At 41.6% G+C, this 22829-nt stretch overlaps 1 protein-coding gene across 1 annotated transcript in view; it reads right to left on the bottom strand.

Moving 5' to 3' along the window:
• Positions 1 to 22829, bottom strand: part of LOC139423130 (sarcoglycan, delta (dystrophin-associated glycoprotein)) — a 109377-nt gene that overhangs the window by 55552 nt on the left and 30996 nt on the right. The window contains exons 3-5 of the mRNA XM_071174815.1: positions 16282 to 16383; positions 9428 to 9515; positions 8705 to 8824 (exon numbers count right to left, since the gene is read on the bottom strand). Coding sequence (XP_071030916.1) covers positions 8705 to 8824; positions 9428 to 9515; positions 16282 to 16383 — 310 coding nt within the window. The remainder of the gene's footprint in view (positions 1 to 8704; positions 8825 to 9427; positions 9516 to 16281; positions 16384 to 22829) is intronic.

The raw sequence follows: 22829 nt of genomic DNA, 5'->3' as shown, positions 1-22829 counted from the left end.
ACTATAGTATTCTATAGTAAACCATTTTTTTCATGTGGGACTGCATCAAGAACATGGCTCAACAGGGACTGATAACTTGTAGATATTAAACGGGGAAATAGTTTGTTAGTAAAAGCAAGCAGTAAAGTATTTTAAGGAGACTACTACAGATGGCGTGAGAGTGATGTTTCATTTTTAATACACCAGAACATATTTATTTTGTAGCTGATCATTTTTGATGCACAATTGCAAGTAAATGTAGGCTATCTGTTTACTGTATGTATTGATTTTCTATATACTTGTACATTAAGTACTATATTTGCAACGTCATGATTTCACTGTGGCTTTCAAGTAGTCTACTGTCATCTGGTCATCCGGTTTATAGCTACAAACTTCAGTGCTCACACCCGTAGCAGGCGCCTAGTATAGAGGGAGATGGAGCGGGATGGGAGAACAGAGTGTCAGTGGAGCCGATAACATCATCCTCTGCTACCAGGCCATTTGTCACCTAAGGAGCTACTGTAGCATGGAGCCGTACATGGAGCTGTGGAACACATCACTGTGCCTTGTGGTTAATCAAGCTCCGGGAAGCCACAGTCTGGAAGAGTGATATCACACTGATGAGTGTGTTTGTACAGTATATGTGTGTGTGTGTGTGTGTGTGTGTGTGTGTTTGTGTGTGTGTGTGTGTGTGTGTGTGTTTGTGTGTGTGTGTGTGTGTTTGTGTGTGTGTGTGTGTCTATGTGTGTGTGTCTGTGTGTGTGTGTGTGTACGTGTGTCCTTGACCAGACCTTGGGAGGAACCATTAGAACAACAGGCCCATTGCAAGAGTAAAGTGAACAAGGAAAAAAGGACAGTCATTGTAAATCGAAAACCGATCTCATACTGCTGCAAAAGTCACCTAAAGATTCTCAGGCTTACACTTAAGTCCATTACCAATGCCATCCATGTTCCAAGATACCATTAGTTATCATGGATCAGTGGTGGATGCAGTTAGAAGCTATTTTCATTGGAAGCGAGGTATACATCAACACCTAGACCATCCTCCCTCTCACATATCCTTGACAGGAATTATATATCCTCAAAATGAGAAGAAAAACATTATACGTCTGTAATGCCAGTGACATACAGTACTGTGCCTTCAGAAAATATTCACACCCTTTTATGTTTTCCACAAATTTGTTGAGTTACAAATTGGTATTAAAATGGATTTAATTGTAATTTTTGGTTAACGATCTACACAAAACACTCTGTAATGACAAAGTGGAAGAACAATTCTAAAATAATAATAATTAATTAACAGGAAATTCATTCATATATTTTGATTAGACAAGTATTCAACCCCTTAGTCAATACATATTAGAATCACCTTTGGCAGTGATTACAGCTGTGAGTCTTTTGGGTCTCTAAGAGCTTTGCATACCTGGATTGTACAATATCTTCCCATTATTATTTTTAAAATTCTTAAAGCTCTGTCAAGTCGGTTGTTGATCATTGCTGGACAGCCATTTTCAAGTCTTGGCATAGATTTTCAAGCAGATTTAAGTCCAAACTGTAATTAGTCCACTCAGGAACATTGAATGTTGTCTTTGTAAGTAACTCCAGTGTATATTTGGCCTTACATTTTAGGTTATTGTCCTGCTGAAAGGTGGATTTGTCTTCCAGTGTCTGTTGGAAAGCAGACTGAACCAGGTCTTCCTCTAGGACTTTGCCTGTGCTTAGCCCTATTCCATTTATTTTTATCCTAAAAAACTCCATAATCCTTGCCGATGACAAGCATACCCATAACATGATGCAACCACCACCATGCTTAAAAATATGAAGAGTGATGATGTTGATTGTGTTGGGTGATGTGTTTGTTGTGTTGGATTTGCCCCAAAAATAATAATAAAAAAAAAAAAATAAAGTTCATTTCTTTGACACATTGTTTTGCAGTATTACCTTAGTGCCTTATTGCAAAAGGATGCATGGTTTGGAATATTTGCTATTCTGTACAGGCTTCCTTCTTTTCATTCTGTCATTTAGGTTAGTATTGTGGAGTAACTACAATGTTGCTGATCCATCCTCAGCTCTCTCCTATCACAGCCATTTAACTCTGTAACTGGTAAAATCCCCAAATCATGGTGACATTCTTGAGCGGTAATGGTTGGGTGTATTGATAGACCATCCAAAGTGTAATGAATAACTTCACCATACTCAAAGGGATATTCATTGTCTGTTTTTTACTCAGCTACCAATAGGTACCCTTCTTTGCAAGGCATTGGAAAACCTCCCTGATCTTTATCGTTGAATCTATGCTTGAAATTGACTGCTCGACTGAGGGGCCTTATAGATAATTGTATGTGTGGGTTACAGAGATGGGGTAGTCATTCAAAAATTATGTTGAACACCATTATTGCACACAGAGTGAGTCCATGCAAATTATTATCTGACTTGTTGGGCAAATCTTTACTCCTAAAGTTATTTAGGCTTGTGATAACAAAGGGGTTGAATAGTTGTTATTGACTTAAGACATTTCAGCTTTTCATATTATAATATATATATATATTTTTTACATTATTCCACTTTGTCATTATGGTGTATTGTGTGTTGATCAGTGACACACAATCTAAGTGTAAAATTCAGGCTGTAACAAAACAAAATGTGGAAAAAGTAAAGGGGTGTGAATACTTTCTGAAGCTCTGTATAAACAAGACTTGATAGGAAAACAATGCCTCCATGATTTTGCAAATGTCCTGCTGGAATCTCAAACGCATCTTGTTTGTCAGAGACACTCATTGCTGTAAACCCTGAGATTGTACTGACTTCACGGTTACAATCTAATCTAGCTTTGTGACCTGTGGTGGGCTCGCTTTATGTGGACCGTGAAACCAAGCCCTAGGAAGAGGCCCGGGTAAAGCAGAGTGCAGAGGATATAACTCACTGGCTTTTATGGATTCTTTATCATCTACTTAGCATGGTCACCTGACAGAAATCCAATGGTCACTTTGCAAAGCACATTCCCCATTCATACCTGATCAAATGGTGAAATGTAGTCTCCCTCTCACGCCTTAAATAAATGTCATGTATGACACTCGTCACACAGTAAAACCCTGCTGCTCTTTATGATCTTCTTACTGAAAGCTGGAGCCACAAAGAGAGAGAGAGAGGAAGGGAGGAGGATAAACTGAGGAAGAGAATGAAGTGAAATGGATGAATGTCATCATATTCAGGAATGACTTGGCTATAATGTTGATGGTAATGCAGAAGGTGAAACATAAATAAAGTTTGGTTATCATTACTGTCATATGTCCATTACTCCATTACTATTTCTAGGAAAGGATATACAGTACTTCACAGTTCCAGGTCTCTCTCGCTCTCTCTCTCTCTCATACACTCTCTCACCATCTATCTATTCTCTCTCTTTATCTTTCTCTCTCACACTACTTCTCTCTCCCTCTTTTTTTTCTTACAGCAGACACAAGGTGCACTGAACCCTGGGAAGCACAAGGCATGAGGCCATAGACCACTGCAGCCCATGCGGACTACTGGACACCGATACAGAGCAGTGGATTCTAACAACAACCTAGAGCACCAGGACTGTAAGACAGTGACCCCAAATTAACCAGGTCAAAGGGGACCTGCTTTAGGGTTGTGACCCCATCATCAACAGTCTGGACCAGCACTGCCAGGTAGCCACCCACCATGAGTGGATGTGAACCTAACCCGATACAGTAATTAGATACTGGCTGAGAGTGGAGGAAACTGAGGTCAGGTCAAGTGGCTCTCCAGCAGTCATACACTGTAATACACATCACAGCTGAAAGTCTGAAGACCATCATGATAGATACAGTAGATAGGAAGAAAATAAAGGCATGGTTGTTTGGCCACAGGGTGATATCTGTATCTGTATCATGCTCTCCTCATAAACCTGATATGAATTAAACATTTCCCATTTTTTTCTGACGGGTGTCACATTACGGACTAGGGATTGTAAAAATATTATGGAGTTGGCATTCTCTGCCCCATCTGTTAGATCAAGCATCTGGACTGGCGTAGTGATTACTCTCTGGGTGATGTGGTTAATGTGTGAAGAGACAGACACATCACTAATGGATGGGACTACTTTCTGCACGTTGCTTTTCTCAATCCACATTGACATCCCCCTGCGTAGCATCTAAAATGGGGTTTGCCACATCATCTGTGCAATTCTAATAACGTGGTGATTTTTATGTCTGAATGCAGTATGACATGATTTAGCGATAGTTTTGCATACCCTAGCGTACCTGTAGACTTCCAGCCATTGTGCTAACACAAGTTAGCATTGGCTCACGCAACTACCTCTAACTTCTTTCCTACTGTACGCAGAGAGATAAAAAGGGCATCTGCCAGAATCTCGCAGTATCCCTTTCTTACCATATCTGTTTCCGAGCTCCTCCCTCATCAGTGTACTGATGTGGTTATTAAGTGTGCTATTCAATTTAAATTAGCCTCCACTGGAGTGAGTCAATGGGCTCTAATTGAGGCTAATCAATGAGCCTTTAATTATAATTATAACAAAAAAATAGCAGCAGGTAATGTCAGTATTCTGTGGACTCCTGCTAATTATGGTATGGGAGAGACAGGGGGATAGAGAGGGATGGGGGAAATATGGGAATACTCTATTGAGCATGCTCCATTAAAAATCTGGAATTCCCTGTTCAAAGCAGATTTGAATTACCACAAAGGAGTGCTCCATTGTGTCCTTGCATTCCAGGCTAATTCATTATTTTCTCCCATTGTTTTTCCTGTGTAATTGATTACGTGTGGTTTCCTAGGGAAGACGATGGAGGATCGCTGTAGACTGCTCGTGGCACTTCTGTACTGTACTGGGCAGGCTCACGAGAATGTACAGTTGAAGTCGGAAGTTTACATACACCTTAGCCAAACACATTTGAACTCAGTTTTTCACAATTCTCAACATTTAATCCTAGTAAACATTCCCTGTCTTAGGTCAGTTAGGATCACCACTTTATTCTAAGAACGTAAAATGTCAGAATAATAGTAGAGAGAATTATTTATTTCAGCTTTTATTTCTTTCATCACATTCCCAGTGGGTCAGAAGATTACATACACTCAATTAGTATTTGGTAGCAATGCCTTTAAATTGTTTAACTTGGGTCAAACGTTTCGGCTAGCCTTCCACTTGCTTCCCACAAAATGTTTGGTGAATTTCGGCCCATTCCTCCTGACAGAGCGGGTGTAACTGAGTCAGGTTTGTAGGCCTCCTTGCTCGCACATGCCTTTTCAGTTCTGCCCACACATTTTCTATAGGATTGAGGTCAGGTATTTGTGATGGCAACTCCAATACCTTGACTTCATTGTCCTTAAGCCATTTTGCCACAACTTTGGAAGTGTGCTTGGGGTCATTGTCCATTTGGAAGACCAATTTGCGACCAAGCTTTAACTTCCTCACTGATGTCTTGAGATGTTGCTTCAATATATCCACATAATCTTCCTGCCTGATGTGCATCAGTCCCTCCTGCAGCAAAGCACCCCCAAAACATGATGCTGCCACCCCGTGCTTCACGGTTGGGATGGTGTTCTTCAGCTTGCAAGCCTCCCTTTTTCCTCCTAACATAACAATGGCCATTATGGCCAAACCGTTTTATTTTTGTTTCATCAGACCAGAGGACATTTCTCCAAAAAGTACAATCTTTGTCCCCATGTGCAGTTGCAAACCGTTGTCTGGCTTTTCTATGGCGGTTTTGGAGCAGTGGCTTCTTCCTTTCTGAGCAGCCTTTCAGGTTATGTCGATATAGGACTCATTTTACTGTGGATATAGAAACGTTTGTACTTGTTTCCTCCAGCATCTTCACAAGGTCCTTTGCTGTTGTTCTGGAATTGATTTGCACTTTTCGCACCAAAGTACGTTTATCCATAGGAAACAGAATGCATCTCCTTCCTGAGCGCTATGACTGCTGCGTGGTCCCATGGTGTTTATACTTGAGTACTATTGTTTGTACAGATGACAGTGGTACCTTCAGGCATTTGGAAATTGCTCTGAAGGATGAACCAGACATGTGGAGGTCTACAATTTGTTTCTTGAGGTCTTGGCTGATTTCTTTTGATTTTCCTGTGTCAAGCAAAGACACAATGAGTTTGAAGGTAGGCCTTGAAATACATCCACAGGTACACCTCCAATTGACTCAAATTATGTCAATTAGCCTATCAGAAGCTTCTAAAGCCATGACATCATTTTCTGGAATTTTCTAAGCTGTTTAATGGCACAGTCAACTTAGTGTATGTAAACTTCTGACCCACTGTAATTGTGATACAGTGAATTATAAGTGAAATAATTTGTCTGTAAACATTTGTTGGAAAAATGACATGCACAAAACTATAGTTGGTCAACAAGAAATTTGTGGAGTGGTTGAAAAAACAGTTTTAATGACTCCAACCTAATTGTATGTAAACTTCCGACTTCAACTGTATATGCAACGTACACTGACATTTTGCCACAGCTCACTCTGTCTTAATTAAAGGTCTCCAGAGTGCACAGTGTGTGGTCTCGTGTACAGTATACAACCATTATGGTTCTTCAGGCTTCTGGCTTATTCAGTGACGTACAGTATTACCATAATATTACTCACACAGCTGAAAACAATTGCTCTAACTGATAAATCATAACCCTATTCTGCTCCACAATGGTGTATTAATAACCAAAAATATATATAAATTATATCCACCTTGTGAGGAACTTGCAAACGTTATGTAAAAGCAACAGTAAACAGTTCAACTCTGAATTGCATTACAACAATGTTGATATCATAATACAGCCGTGCAGTCTCTCAGGGGTCTCTCATTGGACAATAATCCATGCATTCTGATGGGGGCATCACAAGGATCACAATCAAACTCACTTCCTCCAGTGCTCTTGTTAGAAATATTTAACTTTTGTTTTCCTCAAGTGTCAAGCTTTATATTTTCATTTCATTGCGTTCAGATGGACACAGTTACACTACGCCTACTGTGGATTTATATAGCAATGCTCAATTTGGAGACCGTCTTGAAAGAGTTGCAGATCACTGTAATCAAGTGTTACCCTGCAGCACTGATTGAGCCTTGTGTTACAAAGCGAGACACATACGAATGAAACAATTAAACTCAATTTTTGCCTCTGAAAGCCAATTTACAGCCACATTTAGGTCGCAGATTGCTTTTGCCATCAATCAAAGGCTGTATTCTTATCCCAAAGTTGCTTGTTATGTTCTCTGGATGCAGCACCTGTCGCTCTTGTGTAATAAAAAATACAATAATTTCAGGGAGTTGATTAGCTTTTTAGAGATCTTGATTTACTTCATATCACAGCTAGCACCAAATTGCAAAGTTAGCATGATTCCAAACACCTCCCATATTCCCCATTGGATCCTGGATCAGTTTTTACAGTAGATAGTGCAATACATGCCTAATGAATGCAGCGAAAGCTCTATCATAGATTTACAATGACCTCAGTTGGGCCAATTAAAGTTATATGCTCAGCATAATTATGCATTTTATTGGTTTGGACAAAAGCATTAATTTGGTAATGGCATGTGACAGTTTTATAGGAATCTGGCCTCACTTCATCCTGTCTGATGGACGGAATGACAGAGGGAAAGGGGTCAGCAGCAGCTTTCCCATGCCTGAGGTCATTGGCTATATTCATTGATTCACACAGCTGTTGTTTGGCATGGTTTGGAGCACACGCAGACAGGCATAGATGCACACACACATACACACGCATGCATAAACACATATACTGTATGCCTGCATGCCCAACCACACATATGCACAGAAACTATTAGTACAACAGAGGCCTATTTAGAACTAAGAAGGCTTTTCGACTGACGACTGTGGTTGACAAGGCATTTGATGAACCCTGTGGCCCTTGGCAGCCCCATCAAAAAGGGTCAGAGATAAATGGAGTAATTGAAGAAACATCACTACATTTCTTATCTTTCCCTGCCCTCTCTCTCTCTATTCCTCCCTCCCTCTCTCTCTCTGTACCCCTCCCTCTCTCTCTCTCTGTACCACTCCCTCCCTCTCTCTCTGCATCCCTGTGCTTAGTGGAAGGGAAGAGAAAGGGGAAACCTAGTCAGTTGCACAACTGAATGCATTCAACCAAAATATAGCTGAGTTGAATAGGGTAATGAACTCTGGCTGAGGAGCTCTGGGGGGGGGGGGGGGGGGGGGGAATAAATGTAGATGAGGGTTGTGAGTAATTGCTGCCTTGGGAGGGACGTTCAGAGATGATCAAATGCACGGAAAACAACCTGAAAATGTTCACCCTTTTTCTACGAATGTGAATGAATGATTGAAATGATTGGATTTGTGTTTTCTACATATTTTTGATTACCTTACTCAGATAGTGTAACAATATTATACAACATAAAAGTGACAGAATCTGCTCTTGTTCCAAAAAATTTGATGATTTCTCCATATCGGAATAATACAGAATCACTCATCGTCCCTTATGGAAAACTTAGACGCAGAGTCTTTAAATGTGAGTTGTCAATTATTATTTTCTCTGTGATGATTGTTCATTCAATTGCTGACTAGCCGTCAAAGGGCAGCTATTTCTTGCTAAATTTCAATTAACTGTAAAATGATTACATCCAAAAGATCACCACACTTAAAGATGGCGAGCAGTCAAGTTTAAAAGTCCACTTCAATAAATTGCTAGTAGACTTTTGAGTATAATGCAGTGTCTGATCCAGTAACCTACCTGTCACCCGTAGCCTCTCTGCTCCCACCACCACCTCCTGATCATCAGCAGAGAACAGCAGCTTCCCTGTGCTAGATTTCACTTCCAACATCTTCCCTCGAGCATGCACTCCACTGGATCCTGGACAGAGCATAAGGTGTCAGGAAAAGTCAGTGAAGTTCTAGTTTAACAGGTAGCTGCTATATGAAAAACCAAGAAAGACAGCTTGATTTATGCAATGAGACAATAACTGAACTATAACTACAGTCAAATATTTCAAGAGTAAAAAGACAAAGTAAATCAGATCAAAATATAGAATAAACATAGCCCGACACCAAAACAAACAGCAGAGAAAAAACAACTCCTTTACTTGGATGATCCTGAAATGGTTTCATGTCGTGGGGAGAAACAAGTGATCTGAGCAGAGGGCGACTGACACGTCATGAAAACAATTGATTCTGCTTCGCCGTGTCTGGAGTGGAGTCTCTAGCATACCGTATTCCTATTGCTCACTGATCCACTCAACATCTTTGCACGATAATCAACAGCCAGAAGACAAATGTCACTGCAGTTTACCATGGGAGTAGTGTTTGTCTGTAGCTGTTCATGGATCGAAATGTTTGTTTGGAACAAAAGAGAACTCTCATCCATGTCAATGGATTTTCATTGCTTTGTACGGTGTCCATATTAGGACAAACCCTCCATGGATGTGTGACTGTCTCCGATCGTGTTGCATGATATTACCTGCAATAAGTTGTGTGACCAGCTGATTCTTCCCATTGAGGATATTGATGGACACATTTTTGGAGGATTGCAGTAACAGTGGGCTACCCTGCGGAGACAAAGCAAGTAAACAAACAATGCAGTTTACAAAAACACAAACCCAACGATAGTGACCCTAGTGCTCAGTGTGAGTGTGTAACTAGGACTGTATGTTTTACAGATCATTTCCATTAGCCCACAAGTCAAGAGCCCATCTGAAATGCAAATCACGTCTGAACCCTGGATCTGTCTTACGTGCCAGAGTAATCTTGCATGCTTCAGTCAAGTTCTTAATTAAAGATAGTAGGCAGCCATTGTGTTGCGCTTAAAGCCGGCAAGATAATGCATCTCATGTATGTTAGAGATAATATTATGGCCCTTCAGGCTTATCAAGGTTCCTTTCAGCTAAGCAGTACAGGAAATAAACAAAATATTGATATTCCTGAATAGACATACGTCACTTTAACAATGTGGTTGAGCACATGAGATTTGAATTAAGAGGTTATGTCATATTGTTCTTTTAGTATATTAGGCCCCACTGGCACAAGCAGGAATGGTTCTTGTTCTGCTGCGATTCATGGAATTGGAATTTCTAGCCTCCCAGACTCTTTCTCCTGCTACAGTGTGTATCCTTAGGACCTGCTTTCATGTACACTGATTGTGCCGCCTCTCGTCCCTATTAATGGTTTGTTCCACAAAATGAGTGCCTTTTGCATCCCTTTGATATTTTAAGTAGAAATTGTGCACACATATTGTATTTTAAAAGCCTGTTTTATTAAATGAAGTGCCCTTTAATATACCATAAAACTTCAATTAAACGCCTGTCCCTTTTAATAGCCCGGCATCGAAACACATTTCAGCAAATAAACACTGGGTCTAAATGAATTGTTTACGAGTGAACTTCAGTGAGTACTGCAAAGATTGAAAAAGAGGATAAAGGAGAGCAACATCCTTGCCATGGATGAGACAGCAGTGTTGCACATGACAGAATGGGATTTATGGCTGGTTTAAGATGAAATCGTCAACCCTTTTACTTTACTTGGCAATAAAACCTTTCAGAGTCATAGTTTTGATGGTTTCACCCTTAATATCACTGCCGTCCACTCACCAATTGTATTCCTGAAAACTGCCATTTACACATGACAGCATAAGCTACAAATAGATATAATTGGTTTAGGGCTTTATGGGCGGGAACTTTCTTTTTTACTTCACCCAAAAGTCAGTATGTGAAGTGCTATTTTGACACTTTCAAAATGCAAATAAGTTAGATCAGTTTAGGTAATACATTTGTTCAATTGTTTATGACAATGTTTAATCAATATTGTCACATGAAAGACAAAATTATTTTGTTAAAAAGTCTATTTACAGTCCTGACTAAATTGCAGCTTGGCGTTCGCTACTGGTAGCTGTGAGGTAGCAGCTAATATTAATTTGTTCTAACTAGCTATCCTCTTCCTCTGTTTCTGAATGAATTTATGTATATTTATTTTTCTAGCTAGCAAAATGAGTGAGCTAGATTTTGTTTGTGTACTGCCATGATTCGATAACATAACTAAGTTTGTCACTACTATTGGCTAGTAAAATCTAGCCAGTTGGACAGTGATAGCTGCAAACTAAAACCGGGGATAGAGACAGGGAAGATAATTAACTTTCTGTTTCATCTGCTGCTGGCTTGCTAGCTAATGTTGACTCAAATATGTTTTTCCACATGTAATTGATAAAACTGGATTTTTATTCTATAATGAATGTAATTGTGTCAATGTGAAAAAATCCTCTCTGAATATAGCTAGCTACCATGTAAAATATGGCTACTAGACAACAGTAGAAGCTATCTATGCTCCAACTTCAGTCTATCAGGTTTTCTGATATGGTTTTCCTGTCTGGCAGAGATATATTTCTATGATTGTACTGTTAGCTCCTGGTAGTTAGCTAGCTATATTACCGAAATGACTCAATCCTAAATGAACTAGATAGGATGGAATACTTTGAGTTTGGTCCACTATGACTGTATCTGATCAGGTGATGGCTTATCCATGTGTGATGGATGAACCTATCCAGACACAAGCAAAGAAAGTGTTTCCTGTAAGTCAGATAATTCTGGTTAGCCTACAGCCCTTTAGTGACTCAAAAAGTTGTTATAGTATGTGTTATGGATTTATGAAACAATAAATAATTATTTTTCCCACACAGAAAATCAACATTTGGCTAGCCAGGTCCCAGATCTGTTTATGATGTCTTGCCATCTCCTATTGTATGATTGTTTTCATGCCATATTACCATAGAAGTTGGCTATACATAAAATATCAAGCTAACAATTTCCTAATTGTCAGAACAGAAAGAGTGAAACTTTAATGTACTGGAGGCCAACTCTAGTAATCATAGGGTTTGTTACAAGAAAGATACCAAGGAGAATAGGAAGTGGTTTGTTTGTGTAGCACCTGAATGAGAGGGAAAACGTTCATGGATCTTTGGGGACTGAAATTGTTTTAGGTTGTGGCACTCCAGTTAGTATTAATCATTGTGGACATAAATAAATAAAGGTAACTGTCAAAGATGTCTACACTGACACCCTGTCTAGGAAATAGGCTTCCATTTGGAATGCAGCCCTAACATTGAAAGATGATCAACTATTTTTCCTCCTGTGCAGGGTGAACCTGGAGTTGTCCTACACTGAGTTGACAGAGGAGCTGGGTTGTGTGAGAGCTCTGGCTATCGAGATCCCGAAGAAGGCATCCCATGAGCTAATGGGTCAGTATGTCCCAAACACATTATGCAAATATTAAAGATTACACTCCATATTTAATAAAATAGAGTACCCTTGTGAAACCAGATTGACTACTGTGCTCACACTGGCTTCACTTCACTTGCAGAGAAACAGAATGTGAGCTTGCAAGATCAGACTTGTTTAGGTAGGTTATATAAATACAGTAAGCTTGATGCCATGCGAACTGATGCTTCACCCCCCTTCTAGGTCTAAGAAACTCCCCAGCATCGCTCCCTGGCCTCTAAACACCCCTCCCCTCCCCAGACCACCTCCACCCTCACCTCTCCCCTTCCTTCCCACTCTTCACCTCCTTCTGGCCCTGCCTCCTATTCCTGCCGGCCAATCACCCACCGCTTCCAGTTCCTCCACAGCTACTCTGACATAGTCGACTCCTCTGCCCATCAAAGGACACAGCCATGGCTCCTCCATGACCCTCTCCTGCAATGCCCTCACCCTTGCATGTTTTTCTTTCCTTATACCAAACTTCCTGGATGCCAGCATGTTTAATTCATGACTCTTATGGCCTTGCAGATGTAAACGACTTGTGAAGACTGTAAAATAATGTTGGGCTTTTAAATTGTTCCCCTTCTGACTGTTCACGTGATAGGCTATATGCCTAGTGTAATGGATGTACAGAAGAAATTGAAGTTGTAAAAGCCAATTATTGTTATTATATTGCTTATTCTAATCATATTATGTAATATCAGATACATTATGATGGCAATATCCCTGAGATGAATGTTGTTTATAATGTTATTAAGTGTTATGTGAGACCTGAACGTGGCATAAATTATTTGAATTTTCTTTCATGCTACACTTCTCAAAAGGCACCCAATTGGTGGAACAACCCTAATACAGTATACTATGTGGGAGAGGGAGAAGAATTGGAGAAGAGAGAGAGCGAGAGAGGAACAAGAGAGAGATGGAGGGAAAAAGCAGTAGAGAGGATCCTTGCTTAGGGTTTTCTATCTCTTTCTCTTTATCTCCTTTGGATCAGACAATTGTCTTCTCCCATTTCTCACCTCTATCGATAATTACTATTCCGCTCACCTCCGCCGTTGTAGGCCAGCTCTCTCTCTCTCTCTCTCTCTCTATCTCTCTCTCTCTCTCTCTCTCTCTCTCTCTCTCTCTCTCGGTGCTAGACAGATGAGATAAAGCATGTGGCTCTGCACATTATCAAACTATCCATCCATTGCATGCTCTGTGGTATTATTACTGCCAGGCAGAGGGTGAGGGAATGTCTATCGCTCCATCTCCTATGACATCACCTCTCTCTGATACTACTCTCCCTCTTTTGTAAACCTTTGGCAAATATGACCATAACTCTATCCTCCTGATCTCTGCTTACAAGCAAAAACTTAAACAAGAATTTCCAGTGAAGCGCTCAGTACATAAGTGGTCTGATGAAGAGGATGCTAAGCTACAAGACTATTTCGCTAACACAGATTGGAATATGTTCCGGGATTCATCCGATATCATTGAGGAGTTTACCACATCAGTCACCGGCTTTAAGTGCATTGACACTGTAGTTCCCACAGTGACAGTACGTACATATCCCAACCAGAAGCCATGGATTAATCCGGACATTTATAAGAAATCCTTCTATGCCTTCTGACAAACCATCAAACAGGCAAGCGTCAATACAGGACTAAGATCGAATTCTACTACACCGGCTCTGACACTTGTTGTATTTGACAGGGCTTGCAAACCATCATGGGAAAACCAGCCGAGAGCTTCCCAGCAAAGTGAGCCTACCAGACTAAATGCCTTCTATGGTCGCTTCGAGCCAAGCAACAATGAACAATGCTTGAGAGCACCAGCTGTTCTGGATGACTGTGTGATTATGCTGAGTAAGACCTTTAAACAGGTTAACATTCACAAGTCCTCAGGGCCAGATGGATTAACAGGATGCGTTTTGACCAGCTGGCAAGTGTCTTCACTGACATTTTCAACCTCTCCCTGACCAAGTCTGTAATACCTACATGTTTCAAGCAGACCAACATCATCTCTGTGCCCATGAATGCCAAGGTAAGCTGTCTAAATGACTACTGCCCCGTAGCGCTCACATCCGTAGCCATGCAATGTTTTGAAAGGCTGGTCATGGCTCACATCAACACCATCATCCCAGAATCCCTTGACCAACTCCAATTCGCATTTCCCGCCCAAACACATCCACACATCTCTATTGCACTCCACACTGCCTGTTCCCACCTGGACAAAAGGAACAACTATGTGAGAATGCTGTTCATAGACTACATCTCAGCGTTCAACACCATAGTGCCTTCCAAGGTCATCACTAAGCTAAGGTCCCTGGGACTGACCACCTCCCTCTGCAACTGGATCCTGTACTTCCTGATGGGCTGCCCCCAGGTGGTGAGGGTAGGTGACAACACATCCGCCATGTTGACCATCAACACGGGGCCCCCTGTAGCGGTGCATGCTTAGTCCCCTCCTGTACTCCCTGTTCATCCACGACTGTGTGATGTTAGGACTAAAACCACATCAGTGGGGCTGAAGTGGAGCGCGTCCAGAGTTTTAAGTTCCTCAGTGTCCACATTGCTAAGGACCTATTATTGTCCAAACCCACCAACATAGTCGTTAAGAGGGCACAACAATGCCTCATCCCCCTCAGGAGGCTGAAAAGATTTGACATGGGCCCTCAGATCCTCCAAAAATTCTACAGCTGTACCATTGAGAGCATTTTGACTGGCTGCATCACCGCTTGGTATGGCAACTGATCGGCATTCGACCGCAAGGCGCTACAGAGTGTAGTACGTACGGCCCAGTACATCACTGGGGCCGAACTCCCAAGAATCCAGGACCTCTATAGAAGGCGGTATTAGAGGAAGGCCCTAAAAATTGTCAAAACTCCAGCCACCCAAGTCATAGACTGTTCTCTGTACTACTGCATGCCAAACGGTACCAGGGCGCTAAGTCTGGCACCAAAAGGCTCCTGAATAGCCACCCACAAGCTATAAAACTGCTAAATAGTTAACCAAATAGCTAACCGGACAATCTACATTGACTCTATGGACACACTGGACTCTACCCACACATACTTACACTGACACTCCAACACACACACACACACACACACACACACACACACACACACACACACACACACACGCACACGCATACGCACACGCACACGCACACGCACACGCACACACACACACACATGCTGCTGCTACCGTCTATTATCTATCCTGTTACCTAGTCACTTTACCCATACCTACCTCAATTTCCTTGTTGCCTGCACATCGGCCCTATGTATATAGAGTACCACAGTATGAGTCATAATAAACATAAAACCTAGCGGTCAAATAAGGAAATGGTTCCAATAATTTTTCCAGGTGACTTTAATCAATATATTTGCTTGTTTTGACCCTCCAAAAATTAAATGCTAATTAGCTGCTAATGTGGCTATCATAGAAAACTACAAATGCCATGATGATCTGGACGAGACTGCTAAATCAAGGCAAAAGTAAGAATCTCTGGATTCTTCATTTAGTAATGAACAAATTGGAAAAATGTCTTTAAATTGACAATTCTGTGAGCTGTCTTGTGCAAGTTTTAAATTGACACAATACATGTGAGCAAAGGCGTTAGCTAGAGATTACGTGCCGGATCTTGCAGGGATTTGTAGTCTGAGAGTGAATAGAGCCTAATATATTGATAAAAGCCACCCTGTCTGAGAGAGATTTACATAGTTATCAAAATGCCTACATGAAACACAGCCCTTATTTTAAGTGTTTATAAAATTCCTTATGGGAAAAATAAATGGTGGAAAAACGATTGGAGCCATTTCCCTGTTTGACCGCTAGGTTTTATGGGTATTACAATACCTCTATTGTGGGGCTATAGAGCCAAACTATCATTGCTCATTGTGTATTTACTCCTCGTGTTACAATTTTATTATATTATTATAATGTTTTTTTAAAATTGTATTCTGCATTGTTGGGAAGGGTTAGTAAGTAATAATTTCACTTTGACACAACTCCTGTTGTTTACGAAGCATATGACAATCAAAATGTTATTTAGTGGTGGAAGTGTCAGGGGCAGTACTTACTGGTCTGGACTGAATTTCTTTAGCATACAGAGGTTGAAGAAACTCAGAGTCACCCTCCAGTTTCAGGCCCTTCTCCGTTATTCTTAAATTGCCCATACCATCCTGTAGAGAAAGAGAAAAGGAATAGGATATGGTCAAAATTTAAGTATGAGTTGAGGGAGTTCCATCTGCTGATGAAGCAAAGACATAAATAATAAATGTGTAATACAAAATTGGTACTAATGCACACATATCATGAATTCATCTCATCCATACTTCATTGGACATAAACATATTGATATAGGCATAAATCAACTAGCTACAGTAATGGTGTGAATACCACAATATCAAGCACTGAATATTGGAACAGTGTTCACAAAGCCCCTATCTGTTTCTCTGTGTTACTGAACCATGTCAGACTAAAGGATATCAAGCAATGATGAGCAGAGCTTTGGAGAACAGAGCTTCCCTGGTCAATAAATAAGCATGGTGGATCACTGTAAAGATGATATACTTGTCTGATAAGACAAGTATAGCTATTCCTCCATGTGATCATCAGGAGAAACCAAGCCTCTTTTTTTTCACCATACTTGATCCTGAGTTCTGAGGAGCATTACCAAATGGAGATCAAGACCCGTGCAATCCCTCTGGATCTGAATGCTTTAAAACACCTTCTGACAATCCCTCCTCTCTCCGTCTGCCCACCTCTTTCTACCTTCTCTATTCCAATTCTGACAAGATAGTGAGAAATGTAAAGTGAGATCTGAACGTGGCTTGAATATGTATATATCTATCCTGTGGATCGGCAAACCATATGAGATGATATAGCTGATAAATGTAAGCAGCATAGACACTTTGAAGAAGGCAAAAGTCTATGTGATGACTAGATATATATTTTTTTGCCACTCTGCAGTATGTCCACCTTCCCACTATGGAGGAAAGTGACTGTCCTCATCATCAGATTCAGCCATTGATTTACATCAAAGATTCGGATTCACTCTGTCCTGCTTTTGCTGTATTATTATTCACTCGTTACCCCCACAGCTCTTCCATTTCAGAAGCTATCTGATCCATCACTGAAGACGCACAATAGTTGATATAGTCACTTGTTCATCCCCTTCATCTCTCCCTCTGTTACAGAAACTCACATCCCCAGAGTTTGAGCATCTGAGACATGCTGTGACACTGTGTATAAATGCACAGATCTCTGAGTACTGTAGGAAACTCAAATTCCAGGAATTCCACCGATTTTGTGAGCCTTGCACCTCTCCCAAAAGTGCGCAACATGAAAGTAACACAGCTAACAACCCACTGGGTAAAGATGTAATTTCAAAGTCTAGTTTTGATTTACATTTGGTTGAGTTGTCAACTAATGTGAATTCAATGTGAAATCAACAACAAATATCACCATGTCATTTGATTTAGGTTACAATTTGGGTGATAAACAGCCAGTTCTCTTATGTTGATAACTTTTTTCAAATCCAATCCGTTTTCCACGTTGACTCAACATTATCACATGGATTTTTTTTTAAAATGATGTGGAAGCAACGTTGATCAACCAATTTTTCGTCCCAGTGGGAAGAAACTTCACCATTATGAAAAGGGAGACTTTTTCATCTTTGAGAAACTTTCTGGCAATGTACCCTGGGGGTTTGAAACCGGTGCTGGACTATTCCTGGAATGTTTTTGGACAGAACAGTTGAAAGGTACCTAATATCCTGGACAATTCGAGGTGAGATAGCCATAATCTCTTACCTCCCACACACACACGTATTTGGGTATAGGAATGCAACAGCCAGTGTTCGCTCGCTCTCTCTCTCTCTCTCTCTCTCTCTCTCTCTCTCTACTCTCTCTTTCCCTACTCCCTCTCTCTGAGTGAGCAGTATGGTGCGGGGTGGTGTGGGGAGGACAGGCAGGAGGCATGTCATGAATAATGCAGATAGGCACTCATTGACAGAGGAGCACCAGTACACTCAGGTGTGTCTTCTCCTCTCTTCTCTGTTTCTCTATTTTCCTCTACTCTCCTCGCTCCACATCGCTCCGGTCCGTCGGGAATCAACAAACCTTCACTCGCATGCCACAGTTTATGCAGCATCAAGGAGTAAATTGATTTCCACTCAACACATCTTGGCACGAATGTCACTGCTCTGGGAGTTTGATATTTATTGTGGACCCAAGAATGTGGAATGGAGCGTGTGGCTTGTGTGTAGCTTGCATGTGTAGTGTGTGTGTCTGTGAGCATGTGTGCATGCGTGCCTGCCTGCATTTGTGTGGGTGCCGGTCTGCCTGTGTCAGTGTGTGTGTGACAGTGTCCCTGGCTAAGATGTAGATTCCATCTCTTGATGTAACTGAGGGATGGCGGTGAGCCAGCGGGAGCGAAGCACACAGCCAAAACAACACTGCTCCTTGTCGACAGCTGTTAAGGGTCCTCTCCGCCAAGCCACCAGATCTTATCTGCCACGCTGACAAAAGGAAACAACGACACAGCAGCAGCACACATTTGCATGAGAGTCAGGAGGTTGTTCGCCCCCTGTTAGCTAATGAATGCACATGCATCAGTACAGGTGACCTACCTGCTGAACAGAACCAAGCTGTCAAGCTGTGCCAGGCGTAGTGGGCTGGGCAGGAGACACAAGGTGATGGGGCAGTGTCTGGGACAAAGGACGCTTTGAGACTTGAGAATGCAAGTGCGTGCTCTCACACATACACGCACAGATGTGCACACAAACACACACAGATGGCGTACACACACACACACAGATGGCACACACACACACAGATGGCACACACACACACACACACACACACACACACACACACACACACACATACATACAGTACACAGTCTCACTCCACAACCGGAGAGAAAGTGTGGGACACCTTGAAATCACTACGATTCATAATGTCAATATTGAGGGATCTCAGAGCTATTATCTAATGACAGCATCAACATGTAACTTATTCCCTCATCACTTGAGGCAAGATAAAATAAAGTGAGATGATTTAAACATCTTTATGTCTAACAGAGAAAATTATTAGTTAGCTTTTTCTATATGCTGAAGTCACAGCACAGGATCTATTTATTAGGATACTCATACAAATCTGAAAATCATGTATTTTACTAGGAGAGACAGTACTTTTCCTTTGCAAACTCTGCATGACTGTACACAATCGCTAATTTGAGTTTAAATGATTAGCAAACATTCCTTCCCTGACTGAGACATGGCAATTATTAAATTGCCGAAAAACTATTCTACTGAATCATGTAAAGTAAGTATAACACATCAGTGGATATAATAAGAAGACTGACGAAAAAGTGGAGGTAAGAAGAAGACTGACGAAAAAGTGGAGGTAAGAAGAAGACTGACGAAAAAGTGGAGGTAAGAAGAAGACTGACGAAAAAGTGGAGGTAAGAAGAAGACTGACGAAAAAGTGGAGGTAAGAAGAAGACTGACGAAAAAGTGGAGGTAAGAAGAAGACTGACGAAAAATAACAGATGAGCTTAGTTCATATTGTCCGGTAAAACAGTAGGTTGTTGCTATGGTAGAAATAGATGTAACTATTTTAGAGAGGGTTGGAGGCCATGGCATGTTTCATTAACATATAGAATGGGATTACAAAATTCCTCTGCATACAGCCCAGACATGATTCATAAAGTCTAATACATTACAATCTATCAGGATATACGATGTGATCATACTTACGGATTACCATAGCTTAAATTACAACACCCCTTCCAGCAGCTTACAGTTTTAACCCTGAATGAAGGATATAATGATCAATTGCAGATCACAGGACATGAAAACAAACAACAAGCCATATGCTATAGTTAAAAATGTGAGAATTATGTGATCCTGGAGCATGTGTAGATATGATTTTCGCATTTGAAATGACAGCCGTTGTTTTCACTTTAAATGCCTTCTGTCACTACAACTGAAAAAATGAATAAATAAATGACAAAACAGACAAATGTCTAGCTCAGAACATTTGGTGCTCTTTCAACGCTCCTTTGCCACCCTAGTGGCTTTGCTTGCTACTTCAGCTCTAAGTCCTCAGTAATACATTTTGACAATGCACTGATAAAAAGTTTCAACCCTCTGATTTCAAACACCACAGCCCGTCTTGCAGACGATTCCACTTATTCCACAAGTGATAGCTGCAATTCTGCTGTGGTCATGTAGCTATATATATACAGTTGAAGTCGGAAGTTTACATACAATCAGTTTGGAGTCATTAAAACTAATTTTTCAACCACTCCACAAATTTATTTTTAACTATAGTTTTGTCAAGTCGGTTTTGGCAAGTTTTGGCAAGTCGGTTAGGACATCTACTTGTGCATGACACAATTTTTTTCTTCCAACAACTGTTTACAGACAGATTATATCACTTATCACAATTCCAGTGGGGCGGCAGGGTAGCCTAGTGGTTAGAGCGTTGGACTAGTAACCGAAAAGTTGCAAGTTCATACCCCCTAGCTGAGAAGGTACAAATCTGTCATTCTGCCCCTGAACAGGCAGTTAACCCACTGTTCCTAGGCTGTTATTGAAAATAAGAATTTGTTCTTAACTGACTTGCCTAGTTAAATAAAGGTAAAATAAATTCAAAAACAATTCCAGTAGGTCAGAAGTTTACATACACTAAGTTGACTGTGCCTTTAGCTTGGAACAGCTTGGAAAATTCCAGAAAATTATAGTCATTGCCTTTAGAAGCTTCCGATAGGCTAATTGACATCATTTGAGTCAATCGGCGGTGTACCTGTGGATGTACACTGCTCAAAAAAATGAAGGGAACACAATGTAACTCCAAGTCAATCACACTTCTGTGAAATCAAACTGTCCACTTAGGAAGCAACACTGATTGACAATAAATTTCACATGCTGTTGTGCAAATGGAATAGACAACAGGTGGAAATTATAGGCAATTAGCAAGACATCCCCAATAAAGGAGGTTCTGCAGGTGGGGACCACTTCTCAGTTCCTATGCTTCCTGGCTGATGTTTTGGTCACTTTTGAATGCTGGCGGTGCTTTCACTCTAGTGGTAGCATGAGACGCAGTCTACAACCCACACAAGTGGCTCAGGTAGTGCAGCTCATCCAGGATGGCACATCAATGCGAGCTGTGGCAAGAAGGTTTGCTGTGTCTGTCAGCGTAGTGTCCAGAGCATGGAGGCGCTACCAGGAGACAGGCCAGTACATCAGGGGACGTGGAGGAGGCCGTAGGAGGGCAACAACCCAGCAGCAGGACCGCTACCTCCACCTTTGTGCAAGGAGGAGCAGGAGGAGCACTGCTAGAGCCCTGAAAAATTACCTCCAGCAGGCCACAAATGTGCATGTGTCTGCTCAAACGGTCAGAAACAGACTCCATGAGGGTGGTATGAGGGCCCGAGGTCCACAGGTGGGGGTTGCGCTTACAGCCCAACACCGTGCAGGACGTTTTTCATTTTCCAGAGAACACCAAGATTGGCAAATTCGCCACTGGCGCCCTGTGCTCTTCACAGATGAAAGCAGGTTCACACTGAGCACATGTGACAGACGTGACAGTCTGGAGACGCCGTGGAGAACGTTCTGCTGCCTGCAACATCCTCCAGCATGACCGGTTTGGCGGTGGGTCAGTCATGGTGAAGGGTGGCATTTCTTTGGGGGGCCGCACAGCCCTCCATGTGCTCGCCAGAGGTAGCCTGACTGCCATTAGGTACCGAGATGAGATCCTCAGACCCCTTGTGAGACCATATGCTGGTGCGGTTGGCCCTGGGTTCCTCCTAATGCAAGACAATGCTAGACCTCATGTGGCTGGAGTGTGTCAGCAGTTCCTGCAAGAGGAAGGCATTGATGCTATGGACTGGCCTGTCCGTTCCCCAGACCTGAATCCAATTGAGCACATCTGAGACATCATGTCTCGCTCTATCCACCAATGCCACGTTGCACCACAGACTGTCCAGGAGTTGGCGGATGTTTTAGTCCAGGTCTGGGAGGAGATCCCTCAGGAGACCATCCGCCACCTCATCAGGAGCATGCCCAGGCGTTGTAGGGAGGTCCTACAGGCACGTGGAGGCCACACACACCACTGAGCCTCATTTTGACTTGTTTTAAGGACATTACATCAAAATTGGATCAGCCTGTAGTGTGGTTTTCCACTTTAATTTTGAGTGTGACTCCAAATCCAGACCTCCATGGGTTGATAAATTTGATTTCGATTGATAATTTTTGTGTGATTTTGTTGTCTGCACATTCAATTATGTAAAGAAAAAAGTATTTAATAAGAATATTTCATTCATTCAGATCTAGGATGTGTTATTTTAGTGTATTTCAAGGCCTACCTTCAAACTCAGTCTCTCTTTGCTTGACATCATGGGAAAATCAAAAGAAATCAACCAAGACCTCAGACCACACGTCTGATTCATCCTTGGGAGCAATTTCCAAATGCCTGAAGGTACCACGTTCACCTGTACAAACAATAGTATGCAAGTATAAATACCATTGGACAACGCAGCCGTCATACCGCTCAAGAAGGAGACACATTCTGTCTCCTAGAGATGAACGTACTTTGGGGTTAGAAGTGCAAATCAATCC

This window comes from Oncorhynchus clarkii, chromosome 12, assembly GCF_045791955.1.
Source record: "Oncorhynchus clarkii lewisi isolate Uvic-CL-2024 chromosome 12, UVic_Ocla_1.0, whole genome shotgun sequence".
NCBI classification, from domain to species: Eukaryota; Metazoa; Chordata; class Actinopteri; order Salmoniformes; family Salmonidae; genus Oncorhynchus; species Oncorhynchus clarkii.
The sequence above is the reverse complement of the archived record's forward strand: the minus strand, read 5'-3'. Positions and strand labels throughout refer to the sequence as shown.